We start from the raw sequence: 25,036 nt of genomic DNA on the forward strand, positions 1-25,036 counted from the left end.
GCTATCACACACATTATCTTTAAGATAGAGTGTAAAATTAGTGCACAGAACAATCCATTGTGGAGCTAAGGAGGAGAAGCTTAATTTAAACTGAGTTCAATATAGATTGTTCAATTTGACAAGCAATGTTTGGTGATTCTTCCTTAATATAAAATTTTGAAAGATCATTATAAGAGGAACCTGATATTTTTATAGTTGAAATTATTTATCTTTTTTGCTGCCTGTATTTTTAAAGAATTCTTTTCCATTATGGTTTCTTACAGGATATTGAATATCCTGTGCTCTACACTAGGACCTTGCTGTTTATCCATCCTACATGTAACAGGCTCCATCTGCTAACCCCAAACTCCCAAACCAGTTCATCCTCCACCCCCTCCCCCTTGGCGATCACGAGTCTGTTATCTGTGCTTGTGATCCTGTTTCTGTTTTGTAGATAAGCTTATCTGTGTCGTATTTTGGACTCCACATATTTGTTGTTCAGCCGCTAAGTTGTGTCTGACTCTGCGATCCCATGGGCTGGAGCACGCCAGGCTCCTCTGTCCTCTATTGTCTTCTGGAGTTTGCTCAAATCCATGTTCATTGAGTTTGTGATGCTCTCGAACTATCTCAGCCTCTGCCGCCCCCTTCTCCTTCTGCCCTCAATCTTCACCAGCATCACAGTCTTTTCCGATGTGCTGGCTCTTTGCATCAGGTAGCCAAAATAATGGGGCTTCAGCTTCAGCATCCAGAGAAGGCAATGGCACCCCACTCCAGTACTACTGCCTGGAAAATCCCATGGACGGAGGAGCCTTGTAGGCTGCAGTCCATGGGGTCGGGAAGAGTCGGACACGACTGAGCGACTTCACTTTCACTCTTCACTTTCATGCATTGGAGAAGGAAATGGCAACCCACTCCAGTGTTCCTGCCTGGAGAATCCCAGGGATGGGGGAGCCTGGTGGGCTGCCGTCTATGGGGTCACACAGAGTCGGACACGACTGAAGCGATTTAGCAGCAGCAGCAGCAGCGGTGGCTTCAGCATTAGTTCTCCCAGTGAATAATCAGGGGTGATTTCCTTTGAGATCGACTGGTTTGACCTCCTTGCAGTCCAAGGCACTCTCGGGTCTCCTCCAGCGCCACAGTTGGAAAGCGTCAGTTCTCTGGCGCTCAGTCTTCTTTATGGTCCAGCTGTTTCTTGCTTAGTATGATAATCTCTAGGGACCTTCTATTTCATGCAAAAAATGTATAAGCAGCTTTGGAAGGAAAATTATTTCATCTTCTAGGTGATCTTTCCCCCATCCACTGAGGTAGCTTCCCACACCCCACCCTCGGTCTTTCTACTTCAGTTGGGTTCCTCACTCTGGTATTTGAGCCCTTTCTCATTTTGGTGCCTTCTTACAGCTGCTCCTCCTCCTCCACTGTTTGGAAATAGACTTAAGACCTTCTCTGAAAGATCACTTCCTCCAAAAGCCTTCTCTGGAGACTGCCTCTCCTACTCCTGACCCCTTAGAAATGGTCTTTTAACATCCTGATCCTTTGCTTTGTAATTTTTGCTTTTTACTGTACTTAAATACATTTGTGTCATTATTTGATTGTGTCTCCTTCTTTCAATAGTAAGTGAGATCCCCATGTAGCGGCTATGTCCGTATGACCGCTGGGCCCTAATACCCAGAACAGTCCCAGCATATGATAATCGCTCAGGAATGTTCACTGAATGAAATCGTGTACTTGATCCATAACACCTGTTCACTGAGAAACTGCTATGAAATTTAACCACATTTCAGCCGTGTGTTTACACTTTGACCCATGTGTGATTTTGTCTTTTTTCCCCAGGACATCCTCGCTATTTTAACCAGCTCTCCAGTGGGCTAGATGTGATCGGACTTGCAGGGGAATGGTTGACAGCCACTGCAAATACCAACATGTGAGTATCCTTCTGGGTCTAAGGGACGTGAGACTGTGAGACACGGAGCAAGGGTGAAGGTGTCAGTTGTTGAAGTTCCGTTTTGCTGGACAGGATGTTTGCTCTATCAGAAACAAATACGTGATACCAGAAAGAAATGCAAAGATGGTTCCTGTTCCCTGGGGACATTTTAACGGGTCCTCTGGACTGTCTCTCCTCTCTAGAAACTCTTAGGATCTGAATTTCCTGGTAAATAGTAAAGTTCAGTTGATTAGTCTGAGTTATTAGTGTGCAGACTGGGAGTCCAGCTCCAGGACTGAAATCACTGCAATACTACCCAGAACAGCCCGGAGCATAGAATCCAAAAATGACACACGCCAGGGTAGGAAAAGTTGCCTGAGTGTTAATTGGAACTTCAATCTGCTCAAAGGTGAAGAAAGTAAACTATTAAAGTTAAATCGAGCTCCAATGTGATTCCTTAAACATTTTGACCTTTGTCAGAACAAAACTTGCAGGTATACGAAATGAGATACACTGCTGTAATGTTTTGAAGTAAAATTAACTTTAGGGCAATGTATTTCAAGTTTAAAGGAATAGAGAAGTGATTGGACATGCAATTGGAAGGAACAGTCTGCCTCAGATGTTAATACATAACTACAATCAAAAGAGATAGCTGGTAGAAGTTTAAACTTTAAAACCAGGAACTAAACATTATGAGAAGTGACTGCTTCACTGTGTAGGAAAGCTGTGGTTTATTTTAACTGTTTAGTTGTCACTGGGATCTTAATGGTGCACAGGGTTTTATAAATGTGAAATGCATAGAAAAACAAGCTGCACAGTTTATTGCTAGTTTTAGTTTTCATTGCTTGATTGTAGCCCTTTATTTGAACACACATAGAGTAACACTTTGGAGAGCTTCTCTGATAGCTCAGTTGGTAAAGAATCCACCTGTAATGTAGGAGACCCTTAACGAACCTATATCGTTTGTGATATATAAAATGTGATGCATTTTATTACATAAAAATCATTTTACAAATCTTACTCCATTATTTGGAATCCTATTGCTGTGAAACAATCATTGTCTGTTCAAAGAAAATATAGATTTTTGGTTTAAGTAGAGAAATAGTAGAAAAATGCAAAGAGAAAGGATGTAAGAGATGGTTCTACACGTTTGAATTATTCTTTAATCAACGTATGTGAATACCTAGCACATGATTTTATTTATCCTCTTCCATGTAATATAATTCACAGTGGAATTTCTATACATATATTATAGGTTTACCTATGAAATAGCTCCAGTATTTACTGTCATGGAAACAGTTCTTCTTAAGAAAATGTGTGGAATTATTGGCTGGAGAGAAACAGAAGCAGATGGAATATTTTCACCTGGTAAGAAAAAGGTTTATAAGTGAAAAGAAATAATAGGAGAAAGTAAAAATGTATTTAAATTAATATGATTGTTTTTGAGTCATTGAATTGATGTGAATGTTCATAAGCCATATTGTTGGCTATAATCATAAACAAAGTTTTTTGAAATCTGAAAGTTGTGGATTTTGCTGTTTGTGATTCCTTGAATACTTTCAAGGAAGACCATTTTAAAAATGACATCAGTGATTTGGTACCATTTTACTTCAGAAAACTCTCAAATCGTCTCAATCAACATTTCAGATTTTTGAAATTAGATTAACAGTCACAATTTCTTTTCCATAGGTGGGAGTATATCAAACCTCTATGGTATATTAGTAGCTCGTTATAAGCAATATCCAGAGATAAAAGCAAGAGGCATGGCAGTCCTTCCGTGCATCGTATTGTTTGTTTCTGAACAAGTAAGTATCAAGTCTAGATTTTTCTAAGCTTTAAGAATCTTCTAAGATATACCGATAAAGTAATTTAAACATTGAGAATATTAGCTTCACTTTTATGGTAAAAACACTCTGTAATCTCTGTTTGGATCTATATATTGATATTGGAAAGGAGAAAAACAACTTTCCAGCCTATACAGACTATATAGATTAGCAATACAAATAATTCAGGAAAATTTTATTTCAATATAGGAGAAACTAACAGAAAAAAGATATGATTGTAAATATAAAACATTCTGCTATCTTTACCAAAAAAAAATCATTAAGTGGGATTTGCCTGCAATGCAGGAGACTCGGGTTCCTGATCCAGCGATTGAACCCGAGTCTCCTGCATTGCAGGTGGATTCTTTACCACTGAGCCACCAGGCAAATCCCACTGCTGCATACTTAATGTAATTTACTATAAAATAATACAATCAAAGATACTTGTTTATAAATGTCATTTTTATCATTTGACATATATTTTTTCAATGTTATGAGCAAATAAGCTGAAATCCCATAATGTCATTTTTTAAAAAAAATCATTTCCTATTTAATCTATGTATTGATATTCTCCATTGAAATGAAAACATCGTAAGGGTTTTAAATTTCCCTTTTCTCTCATATATGTGGTCTTTTCCAGGCAGCTAAAAATTACCCAGGAATAGTTTATCTTTGAGCTGTCACCTCCATCTTACTGATTCTGTTTATATTATCAAACTATGCCATGAGATAGTAGTCACCCAGAAGGCAAGAAATCAAATTTGATATCAAAGTTAAAATTAAAAACTACAAATACAATTATGTATAGTTTAAAAATAAAATAAAATTAAATTAAAAACTACAAGCAGAGGAAAAATTGATTCCTTTCTTTAGGCCTCTCTTAAAAAAAAAATTGCAAATTCAAGACTTAAAGCTGTCCATAACATGCAAGGATTTACCTGGAGGATATTGTCAGTAAATGTATAAATGACACGATTCATGTGGATACAGAAAACTAGAATAAGAATCACAGTCCTGTGTTTAAAGTGTTGTCTGAGTGACAGCGCCTCCTAGAAAGAGGTGCTACAGCCTTCTTCATCTCAACTAACGTCATGGTAAGAGTCTGGAAGTATGCCTTGAGAACCTCACTTCTATATGTGTGTGTGTGTGTATATATGTACATGTATTTATATATGCACAGATCCATTCAGAGGTATGCATATATGCCCTAATTTGAGTGATGCACTAGTGTAAGTGATGATTTAAGGCAGGAAAATTAATGCCTTTCCTGTTTTCATTTTTGCCCAAGGGTCATTATTCCATAAAAAAGGCTGCAGCAACTCTTGGTATTGGGACAGATAATGTAATTGAAGTAAAATGTGATGAAAGGTATGTTTCTTAACACAGTCTCAAGATTTTTATTATCATTATGCTTCATATAAAGATTAAAACCCCATTTTTCTATTATCCCAATTTTTAGCAAGAATATTTTCCCAGATTAGTTTCAATAATTTTAACTGGAAGTAATTATGAAAGAAACACCAAAGTTATCCTATACAGTATCCTATACTGAATATAGTCCTATACAAGTGAGAGTGTCTCATACCTTTTCTTTGTTAAGTGTATTGAAGTAGCAGTATAATGATGTCTGGAGACGAAAAATTCAGATGCATCAGAAATCTACAGAGTAAAAATATATTTCCACTTCTCTTGAAATGAATAAACTATATTATAAATACATATATTCTGGAAGATCATTTTGATGCATATTAAATATATGTATACATCTCAAGTTCTGTGTTACAATCTGCAACTTATTTTGTAAATTTTTTTGGCTTTAGAGTATATCTTAGAAACCTTAGCCTGTGAATGTATACAGACTTTCCTTATTCTTTTTTAATTATTTTGGAGTTTTCCATTTTGTAAATATAATTTCACGTATCTTATTTAAAAGGTTTTCACCTAGATTTAAGTATTTAAAGACAATGATTAAATGAATGTGTGTGTGTGTATGTGTGTGTGCTCAGTCGTGTCTGACTCTGACCCCATGGACTGTAGCCTGCCAAGCTCCTCTGTCCATGGAATTTTCCAGGCAAGAATACTAGAGTGGGTTGCCATTTCCTCTTGAAGAGATGTTCCTGACCCAGGGATCGAATCTGAGTCTTTTGGGTCTCCTGCATTGGCAGGTGGATTCTTTACCACTCACAGTACCTGGGAAGCCCTGATTTAATGAATATAATTATACAAGTATACTTGAGTGTCTATATTTGAATATTTCTCACATAAATCCCTAGAAGTTCAATTACAGGTTCAAAGATTGTCTGCACTTTAAATTTCATATAGATTTTTATTTGCCCTTCAAATATTTTTGAGTTAACTGATGCTTATCTACTGGGAGAAACTTGAATATTATCAATACTTCTGTACTTGAAAATTCTGATAAATGAAGATGACCTTCAGTTGTTTGGAACTATATATGTCTAGTATACTGACCAACCAGCTGTGTGTTACAGCAATATGTCTGTTCATTTTCATTTGCCAATTTTTTATTGGTAGTTTATTATTTATTGGCTTGTAAAAATATTTATATATTGAGATATTTTTAAATGTAAAATATATGAATATAGAACATTTTGCAAATATGCTTTATAAGTTTGTCATTCTATATGTATTTCAAGTTGTTTGGTTTTCTTTATATAAACCCTGTACATTTGCTGAGAATCTCTTTCCCAGATATTTTGTATCTGTTTTTACTACTATGAATAGGATATGTTCTATGTTTATTAAGAACAATTAGTTTAAAAAAATAGGAACCTAATTTACTATTGTAACCCTCCCATTGCTCAACATTCTTATAGTTTTCAAAAGTTTTTCAATAAGCAATGTTAGGTATTCCAGGTGTACAACCATATGTACTTGAATTAGGGATTTTTCTTATTTTCGTTTCTATATATCATCTATTATCATCATGATTACCTCCCTAGATAACAGGTATTTCTTCAGAAAAAGGATGCTGTAATATTGATGGTGGTAGGCATTCTTACTTGATTCCGGACTTTAAGAGGAATGCTTACAAGAAGACGGTGTTTCAGTCTGATAACGGGGTGGAGCAGAAAGATACTGGCTTTTGTTTTTTTGTCCCAGAAATTTGCTGTGAAGAAAAATGTGAGACCACCTGAATTTTTGCCACATTCCCCCCAACAATTTGTATCTTTGATTTTTATGTCTTAATGCCAAGAAGTCTTTATGAAAGTGAAAGTCACTCAGTCATGTCCGACTCTTTGTGACCCCATGGACTATACAGGCCAGAATACTGGAGTGGGTACCTGTTCCCTTCTCCTGGGAATCTTCCCAACCCAGGGATTGAACCCAGGTCTCCCACATTGCAGGCGGATTCTTTACTAGCTGAGCCACAAGGGAAATCCAAGAACATTGGAGTGGGTAGCTTATCCCTTCTCGAGGGCATCTTCCCGGCCCAGGAATCAAACTACTGGGGGTCTCCTGCATTGCAGGTGGGTTCTTTACCAACTGAGCTATCAGGGAAGCCCTAAGAAGTCTTTATAATTAAAGGTTAATCATTAGAGAAAAAAAGGAAGAAAGAAAAGGAAGGAAGAAAACCATTATGTATCTTAGAAAAATCAGAATCTTCTGATATGTAAATAATGCAGATTTTAAGATGATTGAATAGTAAACTCAGCTTCCTTTAATTCAAATAACATGATATTTTATCTTGGTTTTAGGGAACTGCTTATTGCTTGTTTTCCACACCTATAAATACCTTTGGGAGTCACTAAAAACTAATTTTTTAATCTTGAATATTATTAATTCTTCTAACTGGTAGAATCGATATGTTTATTCACTCATAAGAAAACAATGTGTATTTGACTTTTTAAGGGGAAAGATGATTCCAGCTGAGTTAGAGAAAAATATATTACAAGCTAAAAGAAAGGTAAGTTCTGAAGTTCCATATTTAACTTGCAAATGCATCTTTATTTTCTTTACTGACTTTCATTAGTGGCAAGCAACTGATAAGAACTGCTACAGGAAATAAAGTAATCTCTAAATGTAGGAAATTTCTTCTAAAGCTGAAGTGAAATAATTAAATGACATTGCAATATTTCCCTGACCATTTTGTTCCTGTTAAATATCAAAAGACAAGTTATCACCAAAAGTAAATAAAGTGGTTTATTTACTACTAAAGGAGTTTAGTCGTCTTTATTGTTGTGGTATGATCTTCTGAAAATAAATTCAGAGAGAAATAACAATAAATGGGACTCAGAGGCAATGGTATTTGTTCATCTTATGGTTAAGCTACTTTTTCCATTACTGTAGGTGCCTCTAAATATTTGAAGTTATTAGTTATCTAATGTCCTTAGTCAGGGGCTTCCCTGGTCGCTCAGCAGTAAAGAATCCGCCTGCCAGTTCAGGAGACATGGGTTCAACCCCTGAGTTGAGAAGATTGGCTGGAGTAGGAAACAGCAACCCACTCCAGTGTTCTTGTCTGGGAAATCCCATGGAAAGAGGAATCTGGCGGGCTATAGTCCGTGGGGTTGCAAAAGATTCGAATGTGAGTTAGCAGCTAAACAACAACGGGCTTCCTGAGATTGTAAGAATGATGCAGCTTTTGTCCTCCCCAGGGCCAGACTCCTTTCTGTGTTGTGGCCACAGCTGGCAGCACCGTGTTCGGGGCCTTCGACCCGCTCCATGACATCGCAGATATTTGTGAGACACACAAGCTCTGGATGCATGTGGATGTAAGTCATGTCCTAGAGTCTGGCTCATAATTTCCCTTTTTAAAAAATGTTACCTGTGAACAATCCTCATAATTTCTTAACCGACATTACTAGCAAGACCAAAATTTCTCTGTAACTCTAATTTTTATAATGAATAAATATCAAGAAAAAATAGTCTCATTTGCATAAATTACCTTAAAATAGACAATGCACTACCATAGAAAGAGCTATGTATGTATCAATATTTTTTTAAAAGTCTAAATGCCTATCAATATTCAACCAACAATTTAGAAGATCAATTTGAAGAAAGAGTTAAACCTGATTTTAAATCAAAGAAACTTAGCCCCTTACTCTAATATATATTTCTTAATTAATAGCTGTTATGGAAGTCAAAACTTTTGATGTTATTAGTACAATGACTTTGTGCAAAAATGTCTTTGGCTTTGATTAGAGTTGGACAAATGTAAAGTTATATAATATGGTAGATATTTTAATTTTTCTGTAGTATTGCCAAATCTGATGCCAACTTTTAAAAAATTCTGTCTCTGGAAATTATACAGAAGGTGTCTCTTTGCATTAGTTATCAATAGAAACCTAAAACTTTACTATGTCATGAAGAGATAATGAGAATTCCTAGGAGGAAAATTTTAAATGCATGGTTCTTTTAAGTGAGACAATTATAGCCAAGTTTGTAATTATCTAGTATAGCAATTAAATCCTCATCAACTTTTGAAATAAATGTAACATAGGAAAGAGCAGTCAGTGCTATGTAAAAAGAAATCGTTAATGTAAACACACAAATCCTTTGTGTCGACTGTAGGCAGCTTGGGGAGGTGGATTGCTGTTGTCCAGAAAGCATTCCTGTAAACTCAGTGGCATTGAAAGGTGAGAACTGGGCCACTGCTCATGCAAGTGGAAGGGCCTCTTCGGGCTTCTGTTTGTCTCCTTAGCCCGTGAGCACTAACAGGACTTGTTTTATTGCCTAGGGCCGACTCCGTGACCTGGAACCCCCACAAACTCATGGGTGTGCCCCTTCAGTGCTCTGCTGTCCTGACCCGGGAAAAAGTAAATGATCTCTGTTTTCGAGTAGTGATGTGATGGAGACCTTGGTCATGACTAGGTTCATTGTGCATGTTCAAAACCAAAATCATTATGGCCTCATTGAATTCATGTAGTGCAGAACCCTTTGGCCTGTAGAGGAAAGCTGCCCCTTAATTAGCAACCACGGGGCTTCCCTAGTGGCTCAAATGGTAAAGAATCTGCCTGCAATGTGGGAGACCCGGGTTCGATCCCTGGGTCAGGAAGATCCCCTGGAGAAGGAAATGGCAACCCACTCCAGTACTCTTTCCTGGAGAATCCCATGGGCAGAGTCCATGGAGTCGCAAAGAGGCAGAGTGACTGAGCAGCTAACACTGGCAGTGGGTAACTAAAGTGTCACAAAACCCAGTGGTGTAGGGCCCCAGGTAGTAAGTTAATGTGTGGATGAGATCAGGGATAAGACAATAGACAGTGGTGAGAAACAGAATAGGTGATAGAAAATGTGGTCACTCGTGACCTCCCTTCTAAACACACCATGAACAAAGGTAAGGTCTCTCTGGAGTCAGATTTGGCCTGCTGACCAATTTGTTACCTCAGAGAGTAAGGCCAAAATAAGACTTGTTTTAAGTAGGGATAACTATCAGTAACGATGATGTACGTTTAGCATAAAAAGCAAAAAATTATGGGTTGTATGAAATTATTTTTTGCTTATAAGTTTGTGTGTTTTATCTCTGCCAATAGTACATGTAATGCTACGTAAGGAGATAAGCCCATGATCTCCTGCAAGAAGAGATACAATTACAAAGTTCAACTTGAATATTCCCTGTCTCTGCTTAGCTGTCAGAGGGGCAGACACACTTCACGTGGCTATCATTTATAGCTTTGTTTTCTTTCTCTCTTACTCACAAGCAATCCAGTGATTTGAATTTAAAAATAGAGTGCTTGTCTTCCCATTATCAACTGCCTGACCTGGTACTCCCCACTTTCTGCTGAGCGTTAAATACACGCCTCTTCTTCCCTAGCTCTAAGACAGTCTTTGTTCTCTCCTAACCCAAGGCGTTCTCAGCAATTCAGGCTGGAGCCGTTGGCTCTGCTTCAGCTTCTGCTCAGTTGGCTGCATGGCGACAAGCCCTCCACTTTGCTGTCAGGTCTCCAGTCCACTTGCAGATTTCTGGTACTTTTATGTTTGGGGCTCAGAAACAAATTTTCTGCAGTCTTTCTTCATTTCTTCACTCATAGTAACTATGTGGAAGTAGCCCTGCCCTTCTCTGCTCAGCCTCCTACAACCCAGACTGTAAACTCAACAAGGCTAGAGTTTTTCCTTACTACAAATCCACAGTCCCAGCACACAGTATGACAGATTTTAGGTGCTTATTTTTCACCTTAGAGGCTTCCCAGGTGGCACAACAGTCTAAAGCATCCACCTGCCAATGCAGGAGATGCCAGAGATGTGGGTTCAGTCCCTGGCTTAGGAAGATCCCTGGAAAAGGGAATGACAACCGACTGCAGTATTCTTGCCTGGGAAATCTCATCGACACAGGAGCCTGGTGAGCTATAGTCCACGGGGTTGCAAAGAGTCAGACTCAACCGAGCACACACACAGTCTTTATCTAAGAACTATAGTTAAAACTCACATTGTTTACACTGTTTTAAAATATTTTAGTTCCTAGTTCCTGACAAAATATTAAAGTCCAGGTTTGAAGTAAACTACAGGGAAAATATGTCTCTGTGTACATTGGACCCTGTGGTGTGTAGCGTGTTAGTCATTCAGTCACGTCCAGTTCTTTGTGACCCCGTGGACTGTAGCCCTCCTCTGTCCGTGAAATTCTCCTGAGCCAGACGGTAAAGAATCTAAGAATCTGCCTGCAGTGCAGGAGACACAGGAGCCATGGGTCAGTCCTTGGGTTGGGAAGATCCCCTGGAGAAGAGAATGGCTACCCACTCTGGTATTCTTCTACTTTAATATTTTGTTAGATAGGAGCTGGAGACTAAAATATTTTAAAACAGTGTATGTAGTATATATATATATATATATATATGTAGTATATTGTGTATACACACACACACAAAGTCCTCTCCTTTGCAAGGTATCGTTTCTTCTCTATTTCACCCCAGTCCTTCAAATCTTATCACCAGTTGTGATCCTTTCCTTAGACCCATAAGCCGCTCCAAAATAAGAGTGTGAGTTTTCTTCCCTTGGAAATTGGATTGCCACAGACTCCCAGACGAACTACCCTCTTGTCTCAAACTTAGCACTGTACAGATATATGATCTTGAAAATTCCTTACCGTGGTGAACTTTCTGTCTCTTCAATCTATAAAAATGATATAACAGTAGCACTTACGCCCTAAGTCTTCCATGAGGATCAGATGGTATATTTGTGATGTCTCCAGCATATAATAGGCACGTGATAAATATGTTCTTATTTGCTTCATATTCAAAAGGTTATAGTTGGTATAGATTTAAACTCTACCCAGTCAGTGCGCACAGCTTTAGCCTTTGTTATGCTGTGGCAATGCATATCTTTTGAGAAAAGCCTCTTTTCAACTGGTTGATGGAAACATTTCTTTTTTCTAGTGGTTATTATTTAATCATTCAAAAGGAGTATTTCTCCATTCTTCAACACCAAGGAGGAATGTTTTCAACACCTTTTATGTAAGAGGAAATGGCTAGGAAAGGGCAAAATTAAATAAATGGACTGTTTTATTCTCTGCCTCCCGTGGCCATCAGAGCCGTTTGCTTGACTGGCGTCTAAACGGTTGATTCATGAGAAAGCGTAGTTAAAATGAACCAGGCACTCAATTCTAATTAACTTCAATGCAGGCTGGTCACATAATTTCAAAAGAGCAGTGAAACTTCAAGGTTTTTAAGAAACGTTAAAGAAATATAGACAACTGGTAATCTAATTACACCATCTACTGTTCCAGCTAAATCCAAAGAGCAACTGAATCCATGAAAATCCTAAGAAAGTAACATATTTTTATATAAAATAAACAAAAGTTCTATTTAAATGTGCCTGTAAGGTAGAAATGCTAAGTGAACTGAAATGAATAAGTGGTTGTGGCTTCTTACTGAGATGTGGATGGCTTACACAGTAGATGTATCGTCCCTTTTTCAGGGTCTTCTGGGAGCGTGCAACCAGATGCAGGCTGAATACCTCTTCCAGCCTGATAAAGTCTACAATATTAACTTTGACACCGGGGATAAGACGATTCAATGCGGCCGACATGTCGATGTCTTTAAGCTCTGGTTAATGTGGAAGGCAAAGGTAGGAATTTGCCATCTTTTATTAGGTCCTATGTACTTGGATACCCGATGTAACTAGTTCCATATTTTAGAGCTTACTTTGGATGTCTTTCCCCAAATTATAGTCCTTTTATTTTATTAAGTGTTTCTCTTTTTTAAAGTTTATTTATTTGTGTTTGGCTGTGCTGGGTCTTCACCGCTGCGCAGGCTTTTCTTTAGTTGCAGCGAAGCGGGGCTACGCTCTAGTTCCGGGGCTTCTCCCGGCAGCGTCCTCTCTGGCTGCAGAGCGCAGGCTCCGGGGCGCATGGGGCTTCGGTCGTTGCGGCGCTGGGCCCGGTAGCTGCAGTTCGCAGGCTCCAGAGCACAGGCGCAGTAGACGTGGCACACGGGCTTATTTGCTCCGCGGCAGGTGGGACCTCCCCAAATCAGGGATTGAATCCCTGTCTCCTGCGTTCGCAGGAGGGTTCTTTACCCTTGAGCCCCCAGAGGAGCCCTATGGTCCTTTTATTTTGTTAAACTTCTGTCGAGGAAACTGCTCTAACTGCAAAGGCAAGCTTCGTTCTGAGCTCGAAATTCTACTGAGGTGGAGAAGATTTTAGCTTGTTTTACCATTAATGTATATTCTATCAAATGGTAGGAGTAAAATCTGTTAGGAATATAAATTAGCCTGCAGGTTTAAAAAAAAAACTTTTTTCTAATTGGAATTGGAAAGAGGTCAAGCCACTTAAAGTTAGTATAGATTCCCAGATGTGAATACTTATTAATTACCTGAACATTCGATCTGCCTTAGAATCAAGCTCAGGGCTTCCCAGCTGGTGCAGTGGTAGAAAATCCATCTGCTAACGCAGGAGATGAAGAGACCCGGGTGTGATGCCTGGATTGGAAAGATTCCCTGAGGAAAGAAATGGCACTCCACTCCAGTATTCTTGCCTGGAAAATCCCATGGACAGAGGAGCCTGGCTGGATACAGTCCATGGGTCGCAAAGAGTCAGACACAACTGAGTGACTAATAAACACACACACACACACACACACACACAGAGTCAAGGACAACAGATACAGTCTCTCCGAAGATTGCAACAGCAGGACATGTGCTACACCCTCCCTCTGCTCCTTGTTTGTAATTTTTAGCTTAAATAATGGAAATGTTTTTAGGAAGCTATTTCTATCACCTCCTTCCCAATCCTCTATAGGAAGATAGGCAGTAGGTCCTCTGAGGATGGAAGCTTTGACGTGAACCAGCAGCTTCTTTAACACAGTGGTAAGCTGATCCTCCACAACACATCACCCACCCTCTGCATTGCAAGGGGACTCTTCTGGGTATCACAGGTAGTTATCCTTCTCCAGAAAAATTGCTTAGATTTTTATTTGGTGGATATAGAATTCCGAGTACAAAACACAAATAGAAAAACATGTTCTGTAACATGAATCATAGATGCAAATTCATGATCCTTATTTCAGTTCAGTTCAGTCGCTCAGTCGTGTCCGACTCTTTGCGACCCCATGAATCGCAGCACGCCAGGCCTCCCTGTCCATCACCAACTCCCGGAGTTCACTCAGACTCACATCCATCGAGTCAGTGATGCCATCCAGCCACGTCATCCTCTGTCGTCCCCTTCTTCTCCTGCCCCCAATCCCTCCCAGCATCAGAGTCTTTTCCAATGAATCAACTCTTCGCATGAGGTGGCCAAAGTACTGGAGTTTCAGCTTCAGCATCAGTCCTTCCAAAGAAATCCCAGGGCTGATCTCCTTTAGAATGGACTGGTTGGATCTCCTTGTAGTCCAAGGGACTCTTAAGAGTCTTCTCCAACACCATAGTTCAAAAGCATCAATTATTTGGCGCTCAGCTTTCTTGATAGTACAACTCTCACATCCATACATTACCACTGGAAAAACCATAGCCTTGACTAGACGGACCTTTGTTGGCAAAGTAATGTTTCTGCTTTTCAATATGCTATCTAGGTTGGTCATAACTTTCCTTCCAAGGAGTAAGCATCTTTTAATGTCATGGCTGCAGTCACCATCTGTAGTGATTTTGGAGCCCAAAAACATAAAGTCTGACACTGTTTCCAGTCTCCCCTTCTATTTCCCATAAAGTGATGGGACCGGATACCATGATCTTCGTTTTCTGAATGTTGAGCTTTAAGCCAACTTTTTCACTCTCCACTTTTACCTTCATCAAGAGGCTTTAGAGTTCCTCTTCACTTTCTGCCATAAGGGTGGTGTCATCTGCATATCTGAGGTGATTGATATTTCTCCTGGCAATCTTGATTCCAGCTTGTGTTTCTTCTAGTCCAGCGTTTCTCATGATGTACTCTGCATAGAAGTTAAATAAGCAGGGTGACAATATACAGCCTTGATGTACTCCTTTTCCTATTTGGAACCAGTCTGTTGTTCCATGTCCAATTCTAACTGTTGCTTCCTGACCTGCATACAGGTTTCTCAAGAGGCAAGTCAGGTGGTCTGGTATTCCCATCTGTTTCAGAATTTCCACAGTTTATTGTGATCCACACAGTCAAAGGCTTTGGCATAGTCAATAAAGCAGAAATAGATGCTTTTCTGGAACTCTCTTGCTTTTTCCATGATCCAGCGGATGTTGGCAATTTGATCTCTGGTTCCTCTGCCTTTTCTAAAACCAGCTTGAACATCAGGAAGTTCACGGTTCACATATTTCTGAAGCCTGGTTTGCAGAATTTTGAGTATTACTTTACTAGCATGTGAGATGAGTGCAGTTGTGTGGTAGTTTGAGCATTCTTTGGCATTGCCTTTCTTTGGGATTGGAATGAAAACTGACCTTTTCCAGTCCTGTGGCCACTGCTGAGTTTTCCAAATTTGCTGGCATATTGAGTACAGCACTTTCACAGCATCTTCTTTCAGGATTTGAAATAGCAACCAGAATTCCATCACCTCCACTAGCTTTGTTCGTAGTGATGCTTTCTAAGGCCCACTTGACTTCACATTCCAGGCTGTCTGGCTCTAGGTCAGTGATCACACCATCATGATTATCTGGGTTGTGAAGATCTTTTTTGTACAGTTCTTCTGTGTATTCTTGCCACCTCTTCTTAATATCTTCTGCTTCTGTTAGGTCCATATCATTTCTGTCCTTTATTGAGCCCATCTTTGCATGAAATGTTCCCTTGGTATCTCTAATTTTCTTGAAGAGATCTCTAGATCCTTCTTTAGTAATCTATAATACATTGGCAGCATTTTCTCTTACAAATTTATCTTTTATCACCTGCTTTTTCCTAACCTTATAATCACCTTGTTTGAAATAAGCATTAAAAAACCCACTTTGAATAGTGTATATATATATTGATAACTCACCTTAAATTATTTCAATAATAAGGCATTGAAATAATAAAAAATCTATTCAATAGTATAGATCTTCAGTAGTCATGGGTTTACCATACATTGAACATAGATTAGGCTACAAAGCTTTACTTAGGTAATTTAGCTTACATGTCCCAACAATTGAGCTGGTTATATCTGGTAAATAGGTAAAGAAATTAACTTGCTGATAGATGAAGAGAATTTAATCTAAGGAGCACAGCTGACTCTCAAATTCAAAATCTATTTTCCCACAAATCCATATTATCTTTCTTAACATAACTCATAGCACCATGGGAATGTAAAACTCATCTGAAGTAGTGATGAAAAAGCAGATTTATCACCTTTTGCATATGGAAACTATGTTCCAAAAAAAAGGTGTATAAACAGATATTATGTAAGCAAGGCCATTCCTGAGAGTAGGGAAACAAAATTCCAGCAGAATGGAAATTATTTTCATATTTAAGAGCATTTTTATATGTTAAAATGCAAGTTCAGGTAAATATCCATGGCAGGCTTGAAAGGGAGGAGTTGACTTGCAAGTTTGTTGCATGATCTATAACTACTAAATATTTAAACATTTGCTGGGTGAGTCTCCATCCGTACTCTTGACAAGATGATGGGAATTAAGAAGAAAGTCTAGAGATATAAGTGAAAATTTTATATTTTTTCCTCATTTGCTGTAATTACAGAATGAATACTTCATTGATTACAGAAAAGAGGATCCATTTTTAATGAAATTCATATTTCTTTAAAGTAAAATTAATTCCATAAAATACTGTGGTAGGTTATAAAACGAAGTAATAAGAAAATCATAGAAATATAAGATTCCACAAACACTGATTATTGTCCAAAAGCAAATCTAATGCACAGTCTTCTCTTTTTGGATGGATTTTCTACAAAAGTTGGACTAGTTTTATATTCATAAAATGACTCTGTTTGGCCAGGAGAAAGCTATCGAGCTTAATTGTTCAAGAGCCCCATCTGCTTCTTCTAAAGTCAGATTGCATTTGCCCTGAGGCTGGGCTTCCCTCCTGTCAGTGACTGGCAGTGCATGGCAGGGAGGCTAAGGGATACCACTCCTGAGAGACAGGAGACTGTTCCTAATAGCTGAGCTGATGTGAAGAGGTCTTAAAGGCCTTCCTACATCTTAGATTTCATTGTAGTCTAGGATGCTTCCACTCCACCTTTGCCCATCTTTTTCCTTCACTTAGAGTCATATTTGGGCTTGCCTGGCGGCTCAGATGGTAAAGAAATTGCCTGCAGTGTGAGAGACCAGGGTTCAATCCCTGGGTTGGGAAGATCTCCTGGAGAAGGGAATGGCAACCCACTGCAGCATTCTTGTCTGGAGACTCCCAGGGACAGAGGGCCACAGTCCCTGGGGTCACAAAGAGTCAGACATGACTGAGCGACTAACACACACACACACACAGAGCCATATTTATTCACAGTCTGAAAGCTTTCCCAGTCTGCCTACCTCCTTCCTACTGTCTTTCACACAGGTATGTGTGTGCGCTCGGGTATGTGTGTGCACACAGGTATATGTGTGCGCTCAGCTGTGTCTGACTCTTTGCAGCCCCAAGAACAGTAGTCTGCCTGGTCACAAAAGCTTAAGTATTGAGAAGGTGCTGAAGTGCCACCTCATATTGTTGTAGAGGCTCTACATTGCATACCCCTAAAGTAACCAGTAATGGGTACCCTCAGCAAAGAATATCTGGGATGTACAGACAGAAGCAGAGATTATTAGAAAGCAAATTCAGTAATGCAGGAGAGGGTGATTGGGCCAGTATAGTGGCAACAAATAGGTCAAGATATATTAGAATTTAATTACCTTTTGAAGTTAAATCCAGTGGAATTTTCCAAAATATTCTACTGGGTGTGGGTGTGAAAAAAGAAGAAAGTCAAGGATAAGATGCTGATGGTTTGGACCTTAGCAACTAAAGGATAGAATGGAGATTGGGAACACTGGGAAGTACAAGTTTGTGGAGAAAGGTCAGGAGTTCGGTTCTGGGCATGTCATTTTGAGATGTTAGTTATATTAACAGGGAATCAAACATATGAATCTGAGGTTCAGAGATGAGGTCTCAGGAGGAAATATAAGTGGGAGAGTCATCAGCCTTTACATATTGCTTAGAGCCATGAGACAAGTGGCAATCACCAAGGGAAAGAAGGCGAGTGGAGACAGAGATGGGTGGGTTTCTCCGTGCCTTCGCATCCACTCTATAGCGCTCTAAGAGCGAATTAAACCAAGAGTACAAAGCACTGAGCTACATGCCTGGGCTACAGCTAAAGGTCAACAACTCTCAGTTTCAGGGTATCCTATGCCAGCCAGTATGCCAAGGCTTTATTTGTCATATTTCTTCTGTTTCTCACTGCATTGTATAAAATTTTTTAAAAAATTTGCTCTGCATACTAGACATAAAAAATTAGATGTCAAGGGCTTCCCTGGTGGCTGAGTGGTAAAGGATCCACCTGCCAGCGCAGGAGACATGGGTTCCACCCCTGGTCTGGAAAGATCCCGCATGCTGTGGAGCAACTGAGCCTGTGAGCCACAACAGCTGGGCCTGCGCTCTAGAGCCCGGGAGTCATGGCTACTACAGCCCACGCACCCTAGAGCCACGCACCCTAGAGCACACTCACCCTAGAGCACACTCACCCTAGGGCCACACACCCTAGAGCACACTCACCCTAGAGCCACACACACACTAGAGCACATGCACCCTAGAGCCACACGCACACTAGAGCACACTCACCCTAGAGCACACGCACCATAGAGCACACTCACCCTAGAGCGCACTCACCCTAGAGCCACACACACACTAGAGCACATGCACCCTAGAGCCGCATGCACACTAGAGCACACTCACCCTAGAGCACACGCACCCTAGAGTACACGCACCATAGAGCACACTCACCCTAGAGCACACTCACCCTAGAGCCACGCACCCTAGAGCACACGCACACTAGAGCCACACACACCCTAGAGCACACTCATCCTAGAGCACATGCACCCTAGAGCACACGCACACTAGAGCACATGCACCCTAGAGCACACGCACACTAGAGCACACTCACCCTAGAGCCACGCACCCTAGAGCACACTCACCATAGAGCACACTCACCCTAGAGTATACTCACCCTAGAGCACACACACCCTAGAGCACATTCACCCTAGACCATGCACCCTAGAGCACACTCACCCTAGAGCACACTCACCCTAGAGCACACGCACCCTAGAGTACACTCACTCTAGAGTACACGCACCCTAGAGCACACTCATCCTAGAGCACACTCACCCTAGAGCACACGCACCCTAGAGTACACTCACTCTAGAGTACACGCACCCTAGAGCACACTCACCCTAGAGCACACTCACCCTAGAGTACACGCACCCTAGAGCACTCTCACCCTAGAGCACACGCACACTAGAGCACACGCACACTAGAGCCACACGCACCCTAGAGCACACTCACCCTAGAGCACATGCACCCTAGAGCACACGCACACTAGAGCACACTCACCCTAGAGCACACTCACCCTAGAGCCACGCACCCTAGAGCACACGCACACTAGAGCCACACGCACCCTAGAGCACACTCACCCTAGAGCACATGCACCCTAGAGCACACGCACACTAGAGCACACTCACCCTAGAGCCACGCACCCTAGAGCACACTCACCATAGAGCACACTCACCCTAGAGCACACCCACCCTACAGCCACACGCACACTAGAGGACATGCACCCTAGAGCACACTCACCCTAGAGCACACTCACCCTAGAGTATACTCACCCTAGAGCACACACACCCTAGAGCACATTCACCCTAGACCATGCACCCTAGAGCACACTCACCCTAGAGCACACTCACCCTAGAGCACACGCACCCTAGAGTACACTCACTCTAGAGTACACGCACCCTAGAGCACACTCACCCTAGAGCACACTCACCCTAGAGCACACGCACCCTAGAGTACACTCACTCTAGAGTACACGCACCCTAGAGCACACTCACCCTAGAGCACACTCACCCTAAAGCACACTCACCCTAGAGCACACTCACCCTAGAGCACATGCACCCTAGAGCCACATGCACCCTAGAGCACACTCACCCTAAAGCACACTCACCCTAGAGAACACGCACCCTAGAGCACACTCACTCTAGAGCACACGCACCCTAGAGCACACTCACCCTAGAGCACACTCACCCTAAAGCACACTCACCCTAGAGCACACTCACCCTAGAGCACATGCACCCTAGAGCCACACGCACCCTAGAGCACACGCACCCTAGAGCCATGCACCCTAGAGCACACTCACCCTAGAGCCACGCACCCTAGAGCACACTCACCCTAGAGCACACTCACCCTAGAGTACACGCACCCTAGAGCACACTCACCCTAGAGCACACGCACACTAGAGCACACGCACACTAGAGCCACACGCACCCTAGAGCACACTCACCCTAGAGCACATGCACCCTAGAGCACACGCACACTAGAGCACACTCACCCTGGAGCACACTCACCCTAGAGCCATGCACCCTAGAGCACACGCACACTAGAGCCACACGCACCCTAGAGCACACTCACCCTAGAGCACATGCACCCTAGAGCACACGCACACTAGAGCACACTCACCCTAGAGCCACGCACCCTAGAGCACACTCACCATATAGTATACTCACCCTAGAGCACACACACCCTAGAGCACATTCACCCTAGACCATGCACCCTAGAGCACACTCACCCTAGAGCACACTCACCCTAGAGCACACGCACCCTAGAGTACACTCACTCTAGAGTACACGCACCCTAGAGCACACTCACCCTAGAGCACACGCACCTTAGAGCACACACACCCTAGAGCACACTCACCCTAGAGCCACGCACCCTAGAGCACACTCACCCTAGAGCACACTCACCCTAGAGCACACTCACCCTAGAGCACACTCACCCTAGAGCCACACGCACACTAGAGGACACGCACCCTAGAGCACACGCACCCTAGAGCACACGCACCCTAGACCACACTCACCCTAGAGCACACGCACCTTAGAGCACACGCACCCTAGAGCACACGCACCCTAGAGCCATGCACCCTAGAGCACACTCACCCTAGAGCCACGCACCCTAGAGCACACTCACCCTAGAGCCACACGCACACTAGAGCACACGCACCCTAGAGCACACGCACCCTAGAGCACACGCACCCTAGACCACACTCACCCTAGAGCACACGCACCTTAGAGCACACGCACCCTAGAGCACACGCACCCTAGAGCCATGCACCCTAGAGCACACTCACCCTAGAGCCACGCACCCTAGAGCACACTCACCCTAGAGCACACTCACCCTAGAGCCACACGCACCCTAGAGCACACGCACCCTAGAGCACACGCACCCTAGAGCACACGCACCCTAGAGCACACGCACCCTAGAGCACACGCACCTTAGAGCACACGCACACTAGAGCCCGTACTCTACAGCAAGAGAAGTCTGCACCCCACAACTAGAAAGTAGCCCGAGTCAGCACAGCTAAAGAGAAAGCCCTCCCAGCAGGGAGAACAGCACAGCCAAAAACAAACAAATAAGTACAAATATTTTAAAAACTCATGTCAAAGTATCTATCACACATTTGTAGATCTAGGCAACAGAAGCGTAACAAGGCTAAGTAACTTGCCTCAAGTTCAGCAGACAGTAGGGAGTAAAAGCAGATTGAGAAGATAGAGATAAGAATGCAGTGAGAATAGAGGATACCTACTGTTAGTAAGATAATAATCATATTTATTTAAATAAGTACATTTAAATGGATTTAATACATTTCAAGAGCTTCGTTAGTTTAATTTAAAGGTACTTACTTGAGTAAAGCATTTGATGTTTTTTTTTTTTAAACTACAGGGAACCTATGGGTTTGAGGTACAGATTGACAGATATATGGAACTTGCAAAATACTTCTATAAAGTTTTAAAGAAAAAAGATAACTTTAAGCTTGTATTTGACGCAGAGGTAAGGACTCTATTAGTGGGCTTTTTTTGGTGGTACTTTAATGTATCTATTCTTTCTTTGCTGAGTATTTTTTCTTGAATCTATTATCTGTCTAACATTTTGAGATAATTCAAAAGTTACATGCAATAATTATCATACACATTTTATTTTATCTAAGTGCCGCAAAACATTTAGATCTTAAAAACTTTTCCATTAAATTCTCTTTTTTTATAGGCCTGGAGCCTAATAGATTAATTTAATAGTTGCCTTGCCTTTGTGTGTGCTTAATTGTGTCTGACTCTTAGTGATCCCGTGGACTATATCCCACCAGGCTCTCAATTAAAAAAAATTAAGATAAAACTATTTGGTTATAATTGCTTTTCTGATTTTGATGGCACTTAATCGAGAGAAATTTAATTTTTCCTCGCATTTTTCTTGTAAGTTAGACTATGCAGTTGGGTTTCTGCAGAGTAGGTGACATAAGAAAAAGTGGTCTTTTAAGTTACCTAATAATCCTTGGTAATTACTATTAAGGTACTAAATTATAGATATTAATGATAAAATTAGAGTTTTGCTAGTATTATATCCATCTTCCTCTTCAAGGGCCAGTCGGCCCCTTGGCAGCCTGATGGCATGGGTAATTAAAATACTTCTGGGATAATTAAGAAATTAGGTAGGGCTTTAAGAATTTTCATAAAATTACTAAAGAAGTAAATGAAACTTTAAGAATACTTGTAAAGTGTTAATTTTTGATTTAAGCCTGAGTTCACGAATGTCTGCTTCTGGTATTTCCCACCAAGACTTAAACATATCCCAAAAAGTTTTGAAAGAGATCAAGAACTGCAAAAGGTAAGTCTGTGTGTGTGATGTGGGGTTATGACTTTAATACTGCATTAGGTAACGTGTGCACGCCCTCTGCATGCCCCAAGTCTCAGCACCACTTTGCTCTATAATATCCAGTGACCCCAGAGTGTTATGTGATCTCACACCACCTGCGCAGTGTTGTTTTAGGAGCTGTGAAAGACATTAAACAGGTAGAATTTTCCTCTGTAGAATTTACAAAAAAACCATGTTTCACTGCAAAACAGTGACCTTGTTGAAAAACTCAAGTTGTATTGTAATAATTCAGAGTGAAAGTTAGAATATCAGAAGGTATTCCTACTTTTCCTTTCTCTAGTTCATTTTACCTCTCTCCCGAATATGGCTGTCTATATTGACATATAAATGTAAACAAAATGTCATACAACCTTCTTTAATGTATTCTAGTACACTTGCATTATTTTATGAGTTTGGTAATTGTGAATCATGGACTAGCAAGAGCATTATGTGTTTAGAACAGGCTGCTTTTTTTCTGTAGTAAGCTGCCTCTTAAAAATTATCCCTGACAGTTTTAAATTGCCTGCAGTTTACCTCAAGCTAATGATAGTCATGTAGTCATCTAGGAGGTAGAACACTATTTATTTGTAAGCTTTCTTTTTAATGATATTTGTGTTTATACACAGATTGCTCCGAAGATTAAAGCTCAGATGATAGTGGAGGGTACAGCCATGCTCAGCTACCAGCCCTGTGGGGACAAAGTAAATTTTTTCCGAATGGTCTTTTCTAATCCTGCCACAAGACAAACAGATGTTGACTATCTTATTGATGAAATTCAAAGACTTGGGAAAGATTTATGATACTGCAGTATAAACTGGAATAACAAATGTAAAAACCAACTTGAAAAATCTATTGCTGAAGACAATAAAAAAGGGATATTATAAATGGTATCCTCTCTTTAGAATGTCTGATTCTTCCTTATCCTGTGTTGTGTAAGGTGATGACAGGGGAGTGGGTTCACTGGACACAGATAATCTATTGCTGAAGACAATAAAAAAGGGATATTATAAATGGTATCCTCTCTTTAGAATGTCTGATTCTTCCTTATCCTGTGTTGTGTAAGGTGATGACAGGAGTGGGTTCACTGGAGACAGATACAGAGATTCAAGTTTCTTTACGTATTTGTTGTTTTCACTAATTCAGTAAAATTTATGGAAAGTCACAACTCTCTTGGGCTTCAAAATCACCGCAGATGGTGACTGCAGCCATCAAAATAAAACACGTTTGCTCCTTGTGCGAAAAGCTATGACAAATCTAGATGGCGTATTAAAAAGAAGACATTACTTTGCTGACAAACGTCCATCTAGTCAAAGCTATGGTTTTTCCAGTAGTCATGTATGGATGTGAGAGTTGGACTATAAAGAAAGCTGACTGCCAAAGAACTGATGCTTTTGAATTGTGGTGTTGAAGAGTCTTGAGAGTCCCTTAGACTGCAAGGAGATCCAACCAATCCATCTTAAAGGAAATTAGTCCTGAATATTCATTAGAAGGACTGATGCTGAAACTGAAGCGCCAATACTTTGGCCACCTGATGCAAAGAGCTGACTCATTAGAAAAGACTCTGATGCTGGGAAAGATTGAAGGTGGGAGGAGAAGGGGACGGGATGACAGAGAATGAGATGGTTGGATGGCATCACCGACTCAATGGACATGAGTTTGAGCATGGGCCAGGAGATGGTGAAGGACAGGAAGCCTGGTGTGCTGCAGTCCACGGGGTCACAAAGTGTCGGACATGACTGAGCAACTGAATAACCACCACAGCTGTCAGGGACATTTCTTGGTGCATTAAAATACATCAGTAAATTAAAAAGACAGAAATCCCTCCTCTTATAAAGAAAGAAATTCCATTGTAAAATTTGGTAAGTTAGTATATATTTACATGATTGATTTCATTGCATAAAGACTTGCCAAGTTCAAATCATTTTCAGTATCATATGGTAGTATTCTGTCTCTGTAAAAAATAAAGTAGTACATATGATGTTTCTCTATTTCAATAAATCAGATGAAGAAGTGTTCTCTATTTTGGAGAGTCAGAGAAGAGAATGACAGGGCTGACAGATTGGCCTTTTGATCCTTGCATTTTTATTTAGAAGGAATTGTGGCTTCTACTGGAGAAGGCAGTGGCAC

General features: G+C 40.9%; 1 protein-coding gene across 1 annotated transcript in view; it reads left to right on the forward strand.

Annotated features, from left to right (window-relative positions):
* Positions 1 to 23,862, forward strand: part of LOC529488 (glutamate decarboxylase 1) — a 68,572-nt gene extending 44,710 nt beyond the window's left edge. The window contains exons 4-15 of the mRNA XM_024984526.2: positions 1,810 to 1,900; positions 3,156 to 3,268; positions 3,590 to 3,705; positions 5,012 to 5,091; positions 7,597 to 7,651; positions 8,340 to 8,456; positions 9,256 to 9,320; positions 9,422 to 9,500; positions 12,592 to 12,741; positions 21,947 to 22,054; positions 22,793 to 22,882; positions 23,536 to 23,862. Of these exons, the coding sequence (XP_024840294.1) occupies positions 1,810 to 1,900; positions 3,156 to 3,268; positions 3,590 to 3,705; positions 5,012 to 5,091; positions 7,597 to 7,651; positions 8,340 to 8,456; positions 9,256 to 9,320; positions 9,422 to 9,500; positions 12,592 to 12,741; positions 21,947 to 22,054; positions 22,793 to 22,882; positions 23,536 to 23,709 (1,238 nt within the window). The 3' untranslated portion in view covers positions 23,710 to 23,862. The remainder of the gene's footprint in view (positions 1 to 1,809; positions 1,901 to 3,155; positions 3,269 to 3,589; positions 3,706 to 5,011; positions 5,092 to 7,596; positions 7,652 to 8,339; positions 8,457 to 9,255; positions 9,321 to 9,421; positions 9,501 to 12,591; positions 12,742 to 21,946; positions 22,055 to 22,792; positions 22,883 to 23,535) is intronic.
* Positions 23,863 to 25,036: the final 1,174 nt, after the last annotated feature.

Source organism: Bos taurus, chromosome 24 (assembly GCF_002263795.3).
Source record: "Bos taurus isolate L1 Dominette 01449 registration number 42190680 breed Hereford chromosome 24, ARS-UCD2.0, whole genome shotgun sequence".
In the NCBI taxonomy this organism is placed as follows: domain Eukaryota; kingdom Metazoa; phylum Chordata; class Mammalia; order Artiodactyla; family Bovidae; genus Bos; species Bos taurus.